The sequence below is a fragment of the Chiloscyllium punctatum genome, chromosome 20 (genome assembly GCF_047496795.1).
Source record: "Chiloscyllium punctatum isolate Juve2018m chromosome 20, sChiPun1.3, whole genome shotgun sequence".
Taxonomy (NCBI): domain Eukaryota; kingdom Metazoa; phylum Chordata; class Chondrichthyes; order Orectolobiformes; family Hemiscylliidae; genus Chiloscyllium; species Chiloscyllium punctatum.
The window spans coordinates 80,055,495-80,074,494 of NC_092758.1; the positions used below are offsets into that span (position 1 = coordinate 80,055,495).

At 43.7% G+C, this 19,000-nt stretch overlaps 1 protein-coding gene across 8 annotated transcripts in view; it reads left to right on the forward strand.

The window, feature by feature from the left end:
* Positions 1–19,000, forward strand: part of ebf1a (EBF transcription factor 1a) — a 456,422-nt gene that overhangs the window by 297,459 nt on the left and 139,963 nt on the right. For all 8 annotated transcript variants that reach the window (XM_072591112.1, XM_072591113.1, XM_072591117.1 and 5 more), the window contains one exon: positions 7,116–7,242. In XM_072591112.1, coding sequence (XP_072447213.1) covers positions 7,116–7,242 — 127 coding nt within the window. The remainder of the gene's footprint in view (positions 1–7,115; positions 7,243–19,000) is intronic.

A 19,000-nucleotide genomic window follows, 5' to 3' on the forward strand; every position in this document is an offset into this window, starting at 1 on the left:
CAAGAGAGGGAAAATATGCAATCTATTATTACAATTTCTTGTTCCTAAAAATACACCACAGCAGCCTAGCCCAACAGATAATTAACTGCAAGACGTGTTTGCATTTAATGCCTCTTAGTTTAATTAAGAGTTTAACTCATTTATGTTTCCAATTAGGAGAAAAGGTGCTTTGTTTACACATACACAGACCCTGTTTATTCTGTTGTAAACCACTTGGTAGTCAAACATGAAGATGCCCTGGTCATCACATGAATATGGCAGACATTGTTACACAGACTTATGAGGGAGTTCTCCATTTTCTGTCCTACTCCTTCCTGGTCCATAGGTGTTTTCCTGCCAGAGTTTGTATGATATTATATTGGGTGGTTGCTGGATAGCACAAGTCTCTCAGTTGGCTATGAGATTCTCAACCATTTTTCTGATCCCTGACCACCACAAGCTCTGCACTTGGAGATTCCCAGGTGTCCCTGATCCATCTTAAACCAAAATATCTTCCTGCAGTGAAGCTAGAATGCTCAGCCTTTCATCAAACACCAGCGAGCCCTCTATGATGGTGAAATGCTCCTAGGTCTTAAGATGGGTTTCCATGGCCAACCCATTGGGCCTGAGGTCTAGCCAACTTTTGACATGATATATTCTCTATTTCTTCTCTGTTCCTATTTGTCGGAGCCTTTTGTGGCATGGACTGAGTGTACGACTCAACTTTATGAACAAGATCCACCTTGCCTGTTATTCTGGACAGTGCATCCATCATCATCTGTAGTTTCTCCTGCACTTGTAAGTGGACCACATGAGGCAGAGTCTGAAGCTCTCTGTCTGTGGAGGCATCCTTACCAACCCTTTATCGAGTTTGTGGTCTGTCCCTATGAGCACTTTCAGGCTGAGCATGTAGTCTGAAACTCTCTCACAAGCCCATGAGACCGAGAGAGCCTCATTGTTTATGATGTCTGTTTCTAAAATGCCCATGAGGTATAACGTGCAGGTTCATGACATCGGATGATTGGAAAGGATGGATTGTAGTGGGCCAGGACAGCAGGGAATATCACCATGCCCTTGATTTTGTGAAAAGTACATTCCTGGTGTAGATCTGTGTTTTCTTATGGTGTGGCCGCCATTCTGTTTTACCAAATTATACAAACAAAATGGCAGTTGGTTTTCTATTTCTTTAAAAAATAATCTTCGCAGGTCCTGAACTGATTTTGGAGTGGAAGCTCCTCAATGGCCTTTGTTTTTTGTGGGTGTGCCATTGTTGTCAATGTGTCCCAAAAAGTGAATAGATTTCTTTCAGAATTCAGACGAGAGAATTGTCTGATAAATGTCACAATGGTTTAGCATTGCTCCTTGTGTGATACTGTGTTCGCTGTTGAGTTTCCCCAATCCTGTAAATGATGTAGAACCCTGTTCAGAGGATCTTGTAATCTTTGCTGGTTAATCTCTTTGATCTTCTGAAGTAAGTTGAGGGTAACATGTACATTCTTTCTTAAGAGTGAGTACATATATGTTCTCTACTGCCCGAAACTACTTGTGTTTCAGAGTTGCTTGTAGCATACCTTTAATCTTAGGTGGTATACTCCTAGACCATGACAGTGCAGTATATAATGTTGTAAACAGTGTTCCTTCACTGTCTGATAATATAATGACACTCGGCCTGGATCAAGCTTAAAATTAGTGCCATAAATACCTTCTTGCCAAAAGGCTAGTTCTGAGTCACCTCCTTCTTTTCACTTTTGGTTTAAAGCCTTTGGCTTTGCTTCTATTATATCCTTTTCTTTTTCATGAATGTCTGGTCAGTAGCTGTTTGAAGATTTGCTGCTCTGACACTTTATCTTTTGAAAATGATATAGATTTTTTTAGATTTTTTAAATAGCTGGGTACTGTTTATGCCTGTGACACTCCTTACTGCACAGCATTCAAATGGGTTTACTTTCTCTACTGACTACTCTCTCTACTGTGCCTTTGTAGTTTTGGTAGCTTAAGAACTGAATAGGTTCAGCTGATTGGCTGTGATAACGTCGTTCCTATCCTATTAGGATTCATCTGTGTTGCTTTCAGACTTCAGCTTCACTGTGTAATTTTCAGTGTAATTTTCTCCAAAGTCAGATCTTCCTTGACTGAAATAAATCTGACCAAGACTCATCAACAATTCTAACAGCAACTCTGTCTCTTGTGAATTCTGACTATAAGCTAATTTCCCCAGTCATCTGTAGAGATCGGAAATAAAATAATTTTTAGATTCTCCTTGATGCTGAATTTTTTGATAACATTCTTGAAACAGCAAGATTTAATTTGTTTTAAGACTAAAGTAATTGCCAAAAACCGCACAACTTGATCAAAAGTGACTGATGCTTCTTTTGCAACTTGATGAGCTATAATATCATCAGCTAAATGCCTAACTGTGTATATGACTGTGTATTAGCTTGTTCAGTAACTTGTGAATTAGTATCTAATCAGAAACTGTTCTATATCTTGAGAGTTATTTTCTGCAAGATGTCCATTTGTAGTTCTATTTGGCCACCTCTGAAATGATAGCTTTCCTGCAATATTATTCCTGCTGCTCTGTCTTCCTATTGTGAATATCCCTTACCCTTGGTTTAAGTGCTTTTAATTCTGCAGGATAGCAATAAGTGTTGCACTAAAAGCCTTTTCCTTGTTTTTGCATTTGAAATAGGGGATTTCTGTTTTTTGATTAGCCAAGTGGATAATTCCTGCTCTGCTTGCATTTTTTCCCAGATAAATCCCACTAATTGCAGCTTTAAAAACAAAACAATTCTGTTCCCTTGACAGTTGTACCAAATGAATCCACACTTGCCTTTGGCTTTCAGAAACAATTCCCATTCTCTTAATGGCTGTACCAAATAAATTCCAATCCATGGGAATTGTCGCTCCCACTCAGTGCTGCACACCTCTCACTGGGACTGAAATACTGTTTAACATTGACTGTAGATTCTGCCATGTGGAATCTTGCTGAGATTCTCTCTTCCACAGGGTTCTTGGAAGACCAGCCCATTCCGCTATTGTCTATCTGCTTCAGCAACCTTCTTTTCCGTGTTGGAGTATTTGAAAGGCATCCACTACTTGCTCTCTAGTTAAAAACAGGATGCTCACCACTGGCCCATGTTGTACAATGGATCGCTATCCTCTTCCTTGGAATTAGCAAGGCCGCCCACTCTGGTATCATCATAGAATCTCTACAGTGTGAAAACATGTCATTTGGCTCATCAAGTCCACTCTATCCTTTGAAAAGCATCCCAACCAGACCCACCTCCCGACTCTTTCTCTGTAACCCTGCGTTTCCCATGGCTAGTCTACCTAGCCTGCATATCCCTGGACTTGATGGGCAATTTAGCATGACCAATCCACCTAACCTGTGGATTGTGAGAGGAAATCGGAGCACCCGGAGGAAACCTATGGGAGAATGTGCAAACTCCACACAGACAATCGCCCAAGGCTGGATTTGAACCTGTTGTGTGGCCAGCAGTGCTAACCCCGGAGCTGCCCCCATGGTACAAGCTATTTGGCAGCCTAATGTGTGGCTTATTTCATGAAAGCAATGAGGAAAAAGTCATGTTGATGCGATAGGTATTGTTACTAGTAGGGAGGCCTCAATGTCTGGTTCTACTCCTTTGAGGTTGAAAGGTGTCCCTCCCACCTCCAAGTCTCTTATGACATTCACATAACCAGAAGTGCTGAATATACTGCTCATCATCCAACCTTTCGGACCCTTGCATACTCATCTCTCTCTCTCTCTCTCTCTCTCTCTCTCTCTCTCTGTCTATCTCTCTTCTGACTGCACCAGTATGTCCAGCCTTCCTTGGTGTATTAGGACTACCCTGTATCTGAGGTGGTTCTCCCATACCCTGGGGTTTGTGTGGTATCTCTGCCATTTTTCAGATTGCTGCTGATTTTTTTTTGCGCATAACCAGCATATACTCTGCTTCCTTGGTTGGAGCCCACAGTCTGCTGCCCCTCAACCCCCCCCCCTGCTTCCTCCAGGGTGCAGCCTCCTTCCACAGGCTCGCTAGCCCCTGAGTTACCATTTCCCTGCATCCCCCATCACTATTCCCTCAGTCTGGATAGTGTTCACACAACCCCCTGACCCTCACCTCTCAGCATTCCTATAGTTTGGCCTAAACCTCTCCACTTGCCTCGAGTGTAAAATCTCCTAAGCCAAAGTATCTCTTGATTTTACCCTTGAAAGGTCCGTAGCCTATTATATTAATTTTCTCTTGTGCTGACCTCTCTATGCCCCACACCTCAGTCTTTTGCACTATTCCAGTGAAAGTCAACATGATCTGGAGGAACAGCACTTCATCTTATAGTCAGACACTTATTGAGCTCAACAATTTAGAGTCTGAGAAAAAGAACAGGAAGTGACATCACATGCACTGGAAATGACATCATATAAGATGACGTCACCAACCCAAGGAAACCTAAACACACAAATAGAAAGCAGGCAGTAACACCAGTGCTTCACCAGAGGCTCTCTGATGATGTTACCTAGTATGGTGACAAAACGTTTGAAAAATGAACCTTCCAGCTCAGCGAGCAAACTTGCATCCAGAATTTCAGACTGTAAAGATTTGTTTCCATTTCTTTATCTCTCTGGGTTCTTTATACTATGGTTCAGCAGCTTACCTAGTTCAGGCACATCTTTTGTTTCTTCATTTCTGTTCTTGGCCCATCTCTGTTCCCTCTGGAGTACCAACGCTTCTGTCTTTTGGTCTGTCCTGCTTTCCACCCAAACATGGACCCTCCTTTTATCATTGGCCCACACGTCCTTGCTCAATCTTTTGTCACCAGACTCAAAGAGTCATACTGCGCGGAAACAGATCCTTCGGTCCAACCAGTCCATGCTGAATATAATCCCAAACTAAACCAGTCCCACCAGCCTGCTCTAAGCCCATAGTTCTCCAAACCTTTCCTATCCACGTATCTATCCAGGTGTCTTTTAAACATTGTAATTGTACCTGCATTCCTCGGAATGTTCATTCCACGCGTGAACTACCTTTTGTGTAAAACAATTTGCCTCGTATATCTTCTTTCTCAATCTCTCTTCTCTTACCTTAAAAATGTGCCCCCTAGTCTTGGAATTCCCCATCTTGGGGAAAAGGCAGCTTCCATCAACTCTTTCTGGACCTGTCATTATTTTATAAACAGGTGCATTAGTTCGGGGTGAATATGGAGTAATAAGGTGGTGGAATGGGTCTGAGTGGGTTGGTCTTCTGAGGGTCGGCATGGACTTGTTGGGCCAAATGGCCGTTTCCACATTGTAGGGGATTCTATGAAGGTCACTTCTCAAACCTTCAACACTCCTGTGAAATAAGTCCCAGCCTATCCAGTTTTTCTTTATAACTCAAGCCTTCCACACCCGGCCACATCCTGGTAAATCTCTTCTGAACCCTCTCCAGTTTGACAATATCCTTCCTATAACTGGGGAGCCTGTACAGGATAGAGTATTAATCTAACCTTTCCCAGTTGTGATGAAGGGCCACATTAAATTTGTCTCTCTGTTCGCACAGACACTGCCAAACCTGAATTTTCCTCTGAGGATTTTCTGTTTTTGTTTCAGATTTTCAACCTCTGCGGGGTTCTGTTGTGTGAGAGTTGCTAAAGACATAAAATTAGGATGAGGAAAGACTTCCTGTTTTTTTTCTCTCCACTTAATTGACTAGCCCATGATCATGCAATGTACCATCTAAGCAAAACTGCTGAATTTTGCATGAGATTTTGCAGTTTTAGCAATGCATAGACAAAATAATATGTTTGTAAAGTAACTCATTGATAGATTTGAAGGAGTAAAAGACAGATTTTTAGACTTCAGTCCCCGAAGCCCCAGGAGAAAGAAATGCAGATCACCATTTAATATAGATGAAATTTGTAAGTCAGTGGCCCTGCTGTTATCCCCTGCTGGGTATTCACAACAATACTGTTATAAAGCAGCCAATCTCCGAGTCTGAATGAACACTATCATGGGAGATCTGCAGCTCCTTGGTACATATTAAAATGAGAATATTATCAACCCTAATTATTACATTGACATTAACCCAGCCAGATTGAGAACATAAATTTCAATTTGTGAAAAGTACATTCAGAACTAATAATTAGAATCGATGGTTTCACTTTGATTTCGGCTCGGGTATTAATCTAACCCTCTCCCAACAAGTGGGAAGGATTAGGGCTGTGCACCTGTTACACTCCCCGAAACTCCCACAAGTTTATACTCTGCTGATTTCATCAGGCAAAGAATGTGCAACAGGCTTCAGACCTGTCTCCTTCATCCACACTCGAGATGTGGATTGTGTTAAAATAGTGGCTAGATGTTTGTAGGGATCTGCTGCATCGATTAACAGAAACAGGAACATGAGGTTCATTCGAAACGCAGCTGCATTGTCGGCTGAGTTTCTTGATTCATTTTGTGTTTTGGTTTCTCCATACAATATCTTAATAGAGAAACCTTCTGACCCTCTGTCTACGCGAGTGAGCGTGGGCGATGTTACCCAGGCAGGCAACAGAGCGTCTACTGCTTGAATTTTAATTGGTCTGCTCACGACCCAATCCATCCAGATTAAACTGCTGGTCAGACTCAGAATGGACTTTAACATCTGGGCACATACAAGTTTGCTCGTCAGCAGTTGCTCACAGCCTTGTGACGTTAACCATCTAGTGGGGCTTTCTCAGCTTCTGTAAACAGTCCTGAAGGGCAGCAGGAGTGGCCTACGCAGGCTAAAGTGTGAAGTAATGGGTATCATATACAAAAGGAAATCAATCCCCTCAACTTCTTCCCCTCAAAGATGTATTTTAAAATAAAGTAACCAGTTGTATTAAGGCATTTTTATGAATCTTATCCCTGTTGCATATTATGTTCAGGGCATGGAGTCAGCCAAGCTGCATCAGGCCAGGAGAATACAGAGTTAATTGCTTTACAACTGTGTTGTAAAACACTTTTAATACTCTTGTCAGTACATTTTAATGTGCATTCTATCAACAGAGTATTAGGGCAGTGACACATTTATTGCAGGTTTGAGAAAGCCCTGTTTACTGAAACTTGGCACTGAAGTGTTGCTAAAGAACATCACCTGATAGTCTGATGGCATTGTTACTGTGTTTTATTGCAGCTCATCACCCCGCACGCAATTCGAGTGCAGACCCCTCCTCGGCACATCCCCGGCGTGGTGGAGGTCACACTGTCCTACAAGTCGAAGCAGTTCTGCAAAGGGACTCCAGGCCGATTCATCTACACAGGTGAGGAATCCTGCATACTGGGGTGATCTGGAATCTAATGGTGGTGCTCCTGTGATCCTTTATAACCATCGTCAGTGGGTTGGTGCTGTTGAGCATGAGGTGGCTGTTCCCAGTGGCTCGGGTGAGAAGTGCACTGCTTCCGGAGGAACTGCCAAGTTCCCAAGGCTTAATCCTGAATCAGTGCACACACCATTCCATGCTGAGCCACAATGGAAATTCTGTGGCCTCCATCAATACCCCCCTCTCCAGGATCAGTCCATTACAGGGATGCCTGTGTATTTAGAAAGTGGATGAAGACAGAGTTAGCCTTGTCCACTGTCCTTTCCCATGATCAAGCATTGCTCTTCTCAAGGTTCACTATCCAGTGTGACATTTTCTCAGGGATTGTACACAATTCTGTTCGCCCAGCTGTAGAATGGATATTATTAAACTGGGAAAAATATACAAGGATGTTACCAACATGGAGGGTTTGAACTATCAGGAGAGGCTAGATAGGATGGGACCTTTTGCTCTGGAGTGTAGGAGATTGTGGAATAATATTATAGAGGTTCATAAAATCATGAGGGACATAGAGAAGGTAACTAGCCAAGGCCTATTTCCCAGGGTAGAGGAGTTTGAAACTAGAGCATGTAGGTGAGAGGGGAGAGATTTAAAAGGGACTTGAGGGGCAATCTTTTCATACAGAGGGTAGCCTACAGTGGCAGAGGTGAGTACAATTGCAATGTTTAAGAAACATTTAGACAGATACTTGAATAGGAAAGGGTTAGAGGGATATGGGCCAAATGCTGGCAAATAATACTAGATCAGGAAACCTGTTGGCGTGGATGAGGTGGGCTGAAGGGCCTGTTTTCTTACAGTATGCTGTATGTATGTGGGTTGGGAGGGGAGGGGGTTTAAGCTCCATGTACTCTCAGAACTGGCTGTATATTGACAACTTGTAGAATGTAAATTTGGTTGATAAACCTGGAACTCAATGCCAATCTCTGATGGTGACCGTGACAACTATTCTTGATTATTGTAAAAAAAAACTAACTGGCTCACTCATGTCCTTCTGGGGAAGGAAATTTTGTTGTCCTTATTGGATCTGACTGATCTGTAATTCCAGATGCACAGTGACGTAATTGGTTCTTAAGAGGTCTCTGAAATGGCAGAGCAAACCACTCTATTCAAGGGACTTTAGAATCATAGAGTCCCTACAGTGTGGAAACAGGCGCTTCGGCCCAACAAGTCCACACTGGCCCTTCGAAGAGAATCCCACCCAGACCTATTCCCCTACCCTATTATTCAACATTTCTTCCTGACTAATGCACCTAACCAAACATCCCTGAATACTATGGGCAATTTAGCATGGCCAATTCACCTAACCTGCATATCTTTGGACTGTGGGAGGAAACCGGAGCACTTGGGGGAAACCCAAACACACATGGGGAGAATGTGTAAACTCCACACAGTCACCCGAGGCTGGAATCGAACCCGGGTCACTGACGCTGTGAGGCAGCAGTGCTAACCATTGAGCCACCCTACTGTTATGGATGGGTATCAAACTGACACCCACATCCCATGGAAGAATAAAAGGAACAAGGACCAGGAGGCAGTAAGGGGGAAGGCAGACAAGTTGAAAATAAAAGGAAATTGCACCATTGCTGTTGTGGCATTGGTAGGCTGTGACGAGTGTGGATTATAGCAGTATCTGGATGTAGCCTGTGCAGAGTTTATCACATGGAGATATTAGTGTTTCTGGTCCCTTCAGGATTATTGCTATGTAAAATGTAGAGCTCATCCCCTAGCTTTTGAAAGAGTGCAATTGAATGTAACTCTCCACAGGCTGTCAAAGGAGTTAAGTGTCCTAAAAAAATCTAGCTGGATCATCCCTGGACCTATTGGTTTCTTGATTAGTTCGATGAGTCAGATAACTATGCCATATGGATTTGAGCTACGTCATCCAGGCAGTTACCAGGTTTGATCCCGAGTGTGCTGTGTATTAGTTAATGGCAAGAGTGCACTACATTGTCCTCAATGTACCTGGATGAGGGAAAGGAAACAATCTTTGACAGTCATACCTTCTCACTGAGTTACTGGATTAGAGGTACTAGCAACATATCGATAGCTGCTTCAACCAGCTTTAGATCCTGAGTCAGCCTCGGTATTTGATTTTGGAGAAATTTCCTTGTGATGTTTCATCCTTCCCTTGGTCAACAGGACTCATGTGATCTGGAGTCAGAAACTGCCAGAGCTGAGGGATATTGATGTTTAATGTCCCACTCATCTCACCATTTGAGCTCAGTTTCTTAGATTAGATTAGATTAGATTCCCTACAGATGGTAAACAGACCCTTCGGCCCAACAAGTCCAGAGTGACTCTCTGAAGAATCATCCACCCAGACCCATTTCCCTCTGACTGATGCACCTAACACTGTGGGCAATTTAGCATGGCCAATTCACCTGACCTGTACATCTTTGGACTGAGAGAGAAAACTGGAGCAGCCAGAGGAAACCCACGCAGACACTGGGAGAATGTGTAAACTCAACACAGACAGTCACCCAAGGCTGGAATTGAACCTGGGACCCTGGTGCTGTGAGGCAGCAGTGCTAACCACTGAGTCACCATGTTGGGTTAACAGTTCCTCATATCAATAGTCCAGAGTGGGGTGGGTCTGGTGAAGATTACCATATACCCTGAAACTCCTCCCTTGCCCATTTCAATTGCTCAAAATGCTCTTGCACTGGAATGATGGGCCGAATAGCCGCCTTCTGGCCTGTAAGTTTCAATGATTCTACCCTTCACTCCCGTTGCATAGGTTTGGCAATCCTGGGTTAAATGTGCCCTCCAGCAGTGAAGACCTACTTCTCCTGTGAACTTAGTTTTCTTGCCAGAGGTCATTGAGCTTACAGAGGGCAGTGTCATCAGCCATCACCCCTCCTGTCTCCCCAAAGACCTTCTGAACACACTGAGACTGTGGGACTTCTTCATGTTGTATCATAACACAAGTGCAAAGCCCACACAATGACATATAAATGTATGGACTAAGACATATGCACACTCAGATACCTTAAACACGCAAGCGGCATGTACTGGCACATACATGTATGTGCACATAACGGATACATAGAATACACAGTTGTTGATGCACAGCATGTGGACACGTACAGGACATGACAGACATCGGTTAGAATGCTGATATCAGATCCCTTCTACTGACATCGCAAATTATGCAAAACAGCGATCCTGTTTGGAAAGACTACGTTCTGATGGTGAGAAATGCAGCGGGTGAAGGGTTAATTCAATGGAACGTGAAGCCATCACTCTGACTTTTAAGTTTAATAGTGCTGGAATCTCTCATACATGATTACACAAATAAAAAGCCAATTATGGGCTGTAATGAAAGTATTTGACTAATAGTTCCTATAATTGTATTGCAGATAAAATTAGGCCTGCCGTCAGTACAATTTAAACACTGGCATAAATATAAGACTATTATTATTTTTATTTATGAAGAAACAAAAGCTAAGTTTCGCAGTCTTTCTTAAAACAAATAGAGATTTTAATTTCCTAATTTGCAAAAAATCACAATATTAAAAATATATCAGATGTCGTTCAAACAGGCAGAGGTAGGCTAAACATAATTCGTTCACTTTGGTACAGTCTTAGGCCAGTGGGACATGATGCACATGTTTGGAGTATGTCCAGCACTATATCTAGACTCACGGAAAGACCTGAATTCCGAGAGTGAGGTTGGAAATACACATACTGTCCTTGCATATTGAGAAAAACACCTGTCCGGGGACTTTTAAACTGTGATGTGGTGCAACCAGAGACTGTACAATCAAAGTGGATGTTGAGAAAGGTCTGTTCAAGGGCTGATACCTGCTGACAGGGTACTAAGCACATTGAATTATTCTGCGAATTATTTATCAATCGAGGGGGATGAAGCTGAGACTGTGACCTGTAATCCAGAGGACCAGGTTAGTTGTCTACTGAAACGTAACACAGAGGTTGTTGGAAAAACTCAGCAGGCCTAGTAGCATCTGTGGAGAGAAATCAGAGTTGACGTTTCGAGTCCAAAGTTCTGTTTACTCTGTAGCAAGGATTTGAAATAATGTTAGCAGAGAACTAAAATAGAACAAGGAACTGCACATGGTGTAAATCTGAAACAAAAACAGAAATTGCTGGAGAAATTGCTGAAGAAATTCAGCAGGTCTGGCAGCATCTGTGGAGGGAAAACAGAGTTAATGTTTCAAAGTCCAGTTCAGAACTCTGCTTTCTCTCCACAGATGCTGCAAGACCTGCTGAATTTCTTCAACGATTTCTGTTTTTGTTTTAGATTTACAGCATGCACAGTTCCTTGTTCTATTTTAGTTCTCTGCTGACATTGGTTCACATCCCGCGACAACAGGGGATGGAATTTATATTCAAATAATAAACCCGGATTCAAGAAATATGAAACTATTGTTGATGTCAAAACCCATCTGGTTCACCAGTGTATTTTTAGGGAAGAAATTCCGTTTTCCTTACTTGGCCTGGCCAGGGAGAAAGGGATTTCTGACGCACAGTTGGGCTGGCTTTAGAAAGGCTTTATGTCACAAAGACTATTCACATCTGCCAGAAATAGTTAATAAGACATCAAGGTAGGTGTCACACATCAAGCACTGTGTTTCCTGATGGTTAGGGGGAAGTGGTCAACTCACTCCTTCTAGTGGCGGTGCAGTAATTACACACTTTCCCATGTGGAACTGAGCCATCCAGGCTCGATTAGTCCCAGGTACATGTGCTATGGTGATGAAGGAAGAAGGAGAGGATTGCACTCATGTACCACTTTGAGTGACTACAGGGCATCCCAGAATACTTCGCAGTCAGTGACATATTTTGGAAGTGTAGCCATTGTTCTAAGATAGGAAACCCAGCAGCCAATCTACGCACAGCAATCTACTATCAGCAACAGCGATGGGATAATCTGTCTTTGTGATGTTGATGGAGGAGTAACTATTGAGCTGAATATGGCCAAGAGCTCCGTGAATGTATTTCAAAGTCTTCTTTACATATGCACATCAGAATGAAGGTGGGACCTTGGTTCATCGTTTCATCTGAAAGACAGAATTCTAACATTGCAGCGCTCCTTCTGTGCTGCACTGGAGTGTCAGCCTAGGTCTCATGTTTAACTGGGGGTCTTGAACTGACAACCTCCATTGTCTCAGAGGGAATAGAGATGCCAACTGAACCACTGCTAACACTGGAAACATTAGATAGCCTCACTTCATTGGGGTCATGATTAGAGTGATGCTGGAAAAGCACAGCAGGTCAGGCAGCATCCAAGGAGCAGGAACTGATGTGCTTTTCCAGCACCACTCTAAACTTTGACTCTAATCTCCAGCATCTGCAGTACCCATTTTCACCTCACTTCATTGGGGTGGTGTCCTAGACAGAGTCATTTCCATTGCTCCATCAATGACCTTGCTCCCATCACAAGGTCAGAGCGGGGATTGATTGCATAATGTTCAGCAACTTTTGCAACTCCTCAGCTACCAGAGCAGTCCATGTCCAAATGCAGCAAGACCTGGACAGTATCCAGGCTTGGGTTGACAGGTGACATGTAATATTTGCTCTACATAAATGCCATTGCCTGACATTTATGTGGAATGACAAGAGAGGAGCTAACTATCCTACCTTGTTGTTCAGTGGCATTACCATCACTAAAACCCCCACAATCAACATCCTGGGGTTACCATTCCCCTGAAAGTGGGCTAGACAAATATTGTGACAAGTAACTCACCGCTTGCCTCACCAATGCCTGTACAAGGCACAAGTCAGGAATGCGATGGAATACTCCCCACTTCCCTGGATGAGTGCAGCCCCAGCAACACTCAAGAAACTCGACACCATCTAGGACAAAGCAGCCTGCTTGATTGGCACCCCATTTCTAAATATTCACACCCTCCACCGCTGGCACTCAGCAGCAGCAGTGTGTGCCATCTCCAAGATGCACTGCAATAACTCACCAAGGCTCCTTCAGAAACACCTTTCGAACCCATGGCCGCTACCATCTAGAAGGACAACAGCAGCAGATACATGGCAACACCACCTCCTGCAAGTTCCCTTCCAAGCCACTCACCATCCTTACTTGGAAATGTATCACCATAGTGTCGCTGGGTGAGAATCTAGGGACTCCTTTCCTAACAGCAGGGTGGGTGGACTGCAGTGGTTCAAGAAGGTAGCTCACCACCTCTTTCTCAAGGGCAGTTAACTAAAAATCACACAATGCCAGGTTATAGTCCAACAGGTTTACTTGGAAGCACTAGCTTTCAGAGTGCTGCTCCTACTACCTGATGAAGGAGCAGCGCTCTGAAAACTAGTGCTTCCAAATAAATCTATTGGACTTCAACCTAGTGTTGTACGATTTTTAACTTTGTCCAACATGGTTCCTCCACATCAAGGGCAGTTAGGGCCAGCCAGTGATGCCCACATCCCATGAATGAAGAAAGGAAGGGCTCAGTCTTTCTGGGTTAAGGAGAGGGTGAGACCACGGATTCCAGCTCAGGATGTAAACCTCAGTTTAACGTCTCATCTGAAAGATCTGGGAAGTGGACTTGTCCAGGATGAGCCAACCAAAATGACAACAACCACTTGGGGCAAGACACAGTTGAAAGGACTGAGGAAGAAACCCAACAGAGCTAAATCCAAGTGAAGGTGCTGTCCTTAACTACATCCACAGGAAATCTAAACCTCTGAAAAGATTTGGCCAGTCTGTCTGTGTGCACTTTGTGTCACCATCGCTGAGAAAGACCAGTTGGTGAATTGTGCTTTGTATTGGTTGGTGGTGGGCGCGGTGTGGTTTGAGGTGGGTGCGGGAGAGGAGGGGGTGGGTAGCTGTTGCCGTACCTCTGAAAGGAGTATTTTAGTGGGCCTTACCCCCCTGCACAATAGGATGGTTGCAGACTGCTGTGTGCCTACACTGGTGTTGCACCTAATTGAAAATCATAAGCATGACCGTGGAAGAAAAATTTGTTTGTAATACAATCATTCTAACATCAAATTAAAGAAAATGGTCACAAACCATTTAGCTGGGGTTTCACACTGAGTTCAAGAAATCCCCAAACAATTTTTGCTCCATTTAATGAAGACAGTCAGCATTTTTGCAAAAAGGAAAATTGGGAAACGCGTACTTTGTCTCTGTTCGGCAGGGGAAATAATGCAGTTTAATAGTAAAATCTTTAGCCTCGCAAGTGCATGAAGCATAAATCCTGTCGTATTCTCCACCCAGTAGACTGCTGTTTTTTAATTGACTTTATTGGTCCCTTGTAGGTTTTGAATAACAACCCAACTAGCTGTTCAGCAGAGCTATCCAAGGTCTGTGTGCAGGCCATTCATATTTCCCATGTGAACTTGTTTTAACTCCCACGTAATTCGTACTCTGATTTTTTTTTAAACAAGCCTCATTATACTCCTACAGGATATAGACCAATTGGAAGTTCTGATCCAAACACATTCCATTAAACATTCCAGAAAACTGGAGTGTTTTTTTTCCTTCTCTCTCTCTCTGCAATGTTCCACAGCGAACTCAATGTTCTGGGACATATTATAAAACCACAGTGGCCATGTGTTTTCTCAGAGGGGAGAGACCTTAAGCCTTCAGCTAAAATACTTAAGCATTGCTTGTTCGTTTGACCTAAAGGGGGGGGGGGGGGGGGGTTGGGGGCAGGGTGAGTAGGAAGGAGAGGGAGATGGGGGGGCGGGATGGTGTAGTGTGGGAGAGAGAGAAAACTGATCTACAACTTTTGGTTTTTACTATTGTCTAGAGGACTGTTCAATGCACAGTCAGCCGTGTTTTCCTTGCTTCTAGAACTGCTTGTCACCTTATACTGCTTAAATGCTTGTGTTCAGATCTCATGTAGGAAAAAATAGGTTTAACTGTTGTGGATCAAAATATACCCTGCGACTAACTTATCTGTCTATCTATCCGTCTGTCTGTCTATCTATCTATTCTATTCTATCCTATTCTATCTATCTTCCTATTTTATCCTATTCTATCTATCTTCCTATTCTATTCTATTGTATTCATCTAATCTGTGAGCTACCTCTCAGGTTCATCTGAAACACATTTCCCTAAATTCCTGGGGTTTTTCAAAACGTGTACACATGAAATGGATGGTCCCTTCTCCTAGACAAAGGGTGCACCGTAGACAGGCATGTCTAACTTGTACCCCTTGGCCAGCCAGTTGCAGTGGAGACAGGGCTCTGTTTCTCAAAGCAGCCTGGGACAAGCCTCAGGGTTAGTAATCCAGACAACGTGCTGGGGACCTGGGTTCGAATCCCATGACAGCAGATGATGCAATTTAAAGTCAAAGAAGTCTGGAATTAAAAGTCCAATTCTGAAGACCATCTCTAATCCCCCTTTAGGGAAGGAAATCTGCCATTGGAAATCTAGTCTGGCCTAGAGGTGACTCTTAAATGGCCAAGCAAGCCATTCAGTTCAATCTAACAGCTGAAAAGAATCTCAAAGAATGGAATGAAACCAGACAAAGCATCTGGCATTGATTAAGGCAATGAAAATGACAAGAGCAAATTCTGTCCTCTTGGCCCTACAAAACCCTCCTTACTAACTTCAGGGGGTGCTCATGCCAAAAATGGGAGACATGTCAACATCAGCCTGACAAGGTTAGACTCGCTGAATCATAACTTACAGGCAATGTTCCAGCAGCACTAAGCCCCATCCCAACAGCAGAACAAACCTAGCAGAGGCAGTGACACAGTGGAATACAATCATGAGGGAAGTTGCTCTGGAGTCCTCAACATTGACTCCAATTCCATGAAGTCTCATGGCTTCAGGTCAAACATGGGCAAGGAAACCTCCTACTGATTCCCATGTATTTCCCATTCATCCTCCCTCTTTGGTTTATAAATTAGTATTCCTCCATGTCAATTCATTCCAAGTGATGAAAGAAAGAATTGGCTGAGGATACTTGATACTGCTAAGAGTCAGGGCCCTGAAAGATTTCGGTAATAATACTGAAGACTCTTTCTCCAGAACTTGCCGCTTCCCAGGCCAAGCTGTTCCAAACAGCCACAACACTGACAGCTACTCAACCATGTGGCAAACTTCCAGGTATGTCATCCACAAAAATCAGGACAAATACAACCCGGCCAATTACTGCCCTATCAGTTTACTGTGTTGGAAGGTCCTCATTACAGCCTTGGTTCAAACATGGACAAAAGAGCTGAATTCCAGAGGTGAGGTGAGAGTGACAGCCCTTGACATCAAGGCTGCATTTGACTGAATGTGTCAATCCATTAGCTCTCATAAAGCTAGAATCAGTGGGAATTGGGAGAACATTAGTGTCCACTGTTTGGAGTCATACCTGGCACATAGGAAGATGGCTGTGGTTTCCAGAGGTCAGGAGAAAGTGGGGACTGCAGGTGCTGGTGATCAGAGTTGAGAGTGTGATGCTGGAAAAACACAGCAGGTCAGGCAGCATCGAATCGATGATTTGGGTGCACAGAGGTCAGTCATCTCAGTTCCAGGACAGCTCTGCAGGAGTTCCTCAGGGTTGTGTCCTCGGCCTAACCATCTTTGCATCATCAATGACCTTCCCTCCATCATTAGGTTAGAAGTGGGATGCTTGTCAATAATTGCGTAATGTTCAGCACCATTTGTGACTCCTCAGATAGTGATGCAGTCCATGTCCAAATGCAATAAGACCTGCAGAGTGTCAAGGCTTGAGCTGACAAGTAACATTCACACCACACAAGTGCCAGGCAATGACCATCTCCTGTGAGAGGGAATTTAACCAAAGCTGATGATATTCAATGGCATTACTATCAACATCCAGAAACTGCAACTGGACTGGATCAGCCATATAAACACAGTGGCTACAAGAGCAGGTCAATGACTAGGAATACTGCGGTGATTAACTCGCCTCTTGACTCTCCAAACCCTGTCCACCATCTACAAGGCACAAGTCAGGAGTGTGATAGAATGCTCTCCATCTGCCTGGATGAGTGCAGCTCCAACAGCACTCAAACAATTTGAAACCATCCAGGATACAGCAGCTCGCTTGATTGGCATTACATACACAAGCATCCACTTCCTCCACCATCAATACTCAGGAGTATTAGTGTGTACTATCGACAGGATGCACTGCAGAAATTCACCAAGGGTCCTCACACAGCACCTTCGAAACCCACAACCAATACCACCTAGAAAGACAAGGGCAGCAGACACATGAGAACACTATCATCTGCAAGTACCTATCCATCGCCATCCTGACTTAGAAATACATCATCTTTCCTTCATCCTTGCTGAGGAACTCCCTCCTTGACAGCATTGTGGGTCTACCTAGAGGGCATGGACTGCAGTGGTTCAAGAAGGCAGCTCACCACCACCTTCTCAAGAGCAGATAGGTTTGGAGAATAAACACTGGCCCAGCCAGTGACGTCCACATCTATGAGTGAATAAGAGAAATGTTGGCAGTATCCTAAGAGGTGGCAGAGGTGGTGATTTGGTTGATGTCCCTGTGGCAATGCCATTGGTGTATTGGTGTGGCAGTAAGGCTTTGGCAGCTCCTACTCTTGTGCCACCCAGCTATCAGACCATATGCTGACGGTAGCATTGTATCTGTGGAATTTGATAAGAATAGGATTTTGTTCCGTTGATTTTGCACAGAAGTGTCACTCTGTCAGTGACTTGTGTCAAGCTGCTCACCGGCTTTCAGCCCCACTGATTCCCTCCATGGTGGGTGGGATGGCCAGAATGTCAATTATATAAACCATGAGCTATAGCAGCAGAAGTAGACCATTCAGCCCATCAAGTCTGCTGTACCATTCCATGAGAAGATCATAGTTGAGCTCCTCCTCTTCATAGACTCCACAGGCTATTCAGTCCAACAAGTCCATACCGACCCTCTGAAGAGTAACCCACCCAGACTCATCCCCTTACCCTACATTTACCCCGACTAATGCACCTAACCTGCACATCACTGAATGCTATAGACAATTTAATATGGCCAATTTAGCTAATGTGCACATGTTTGGACTGTGTGGGAGGAAACCCACACAGACATGGAGAGAATGTGCAAACTCTACACAGACAGTCGCCCGAGGCTGGAATCGAACCCGGGTCCCTGGTGCTGTGAGGCAGCAGTACTAACCACTGAGCCACTGTACACTTCCTTGCCTTTTCCCTTGATCCCCTTACTGATCATTTCAGCATTGGATATACTTAACAAGCCAGCCTTGATAGCCTTCTGTGGTAACAAATTCCACTGTTTCACTACCCTCAAAGAGAAAAAGATTCCTCCTAGTCCCTGTCTCAGTGGATGACTCCATACTCTCAACAGTCCACAGGCAACAGTTATGTGTAGTCTGTCTGGCAGTGATTGATAAAGGTTACATTCAGCCTATCAGGTCCGTGATAGTGGTTTGGAGAACTTACCTTCAGTAAGAAACATTCTGATGAAATGTAATGGCTACTTGCTTCCAACACAAAAACGTGAATGTCCCGTTAAAATTGTTGAGGGTTACCTGTTACTAATCTGTGCGAGATATTTCTCCCATTTTGAATTTGAATAAAGGCTTAGCAGTTGAGGACAGCTGGCTCAGAGTTAAAGATGAAAAAGATTTAGAACATGGAGCATTACAGTGCAGTACAGGCCCTCAATGTTGTGTCGACCTGTGAAACCAATCTGAAGGCCATCTAACCTACACTGTTCCATTATCATCCATGTGTTTATCGAATGACCATTTAAGTGCCCTTAGAGTTGGCAAGTCT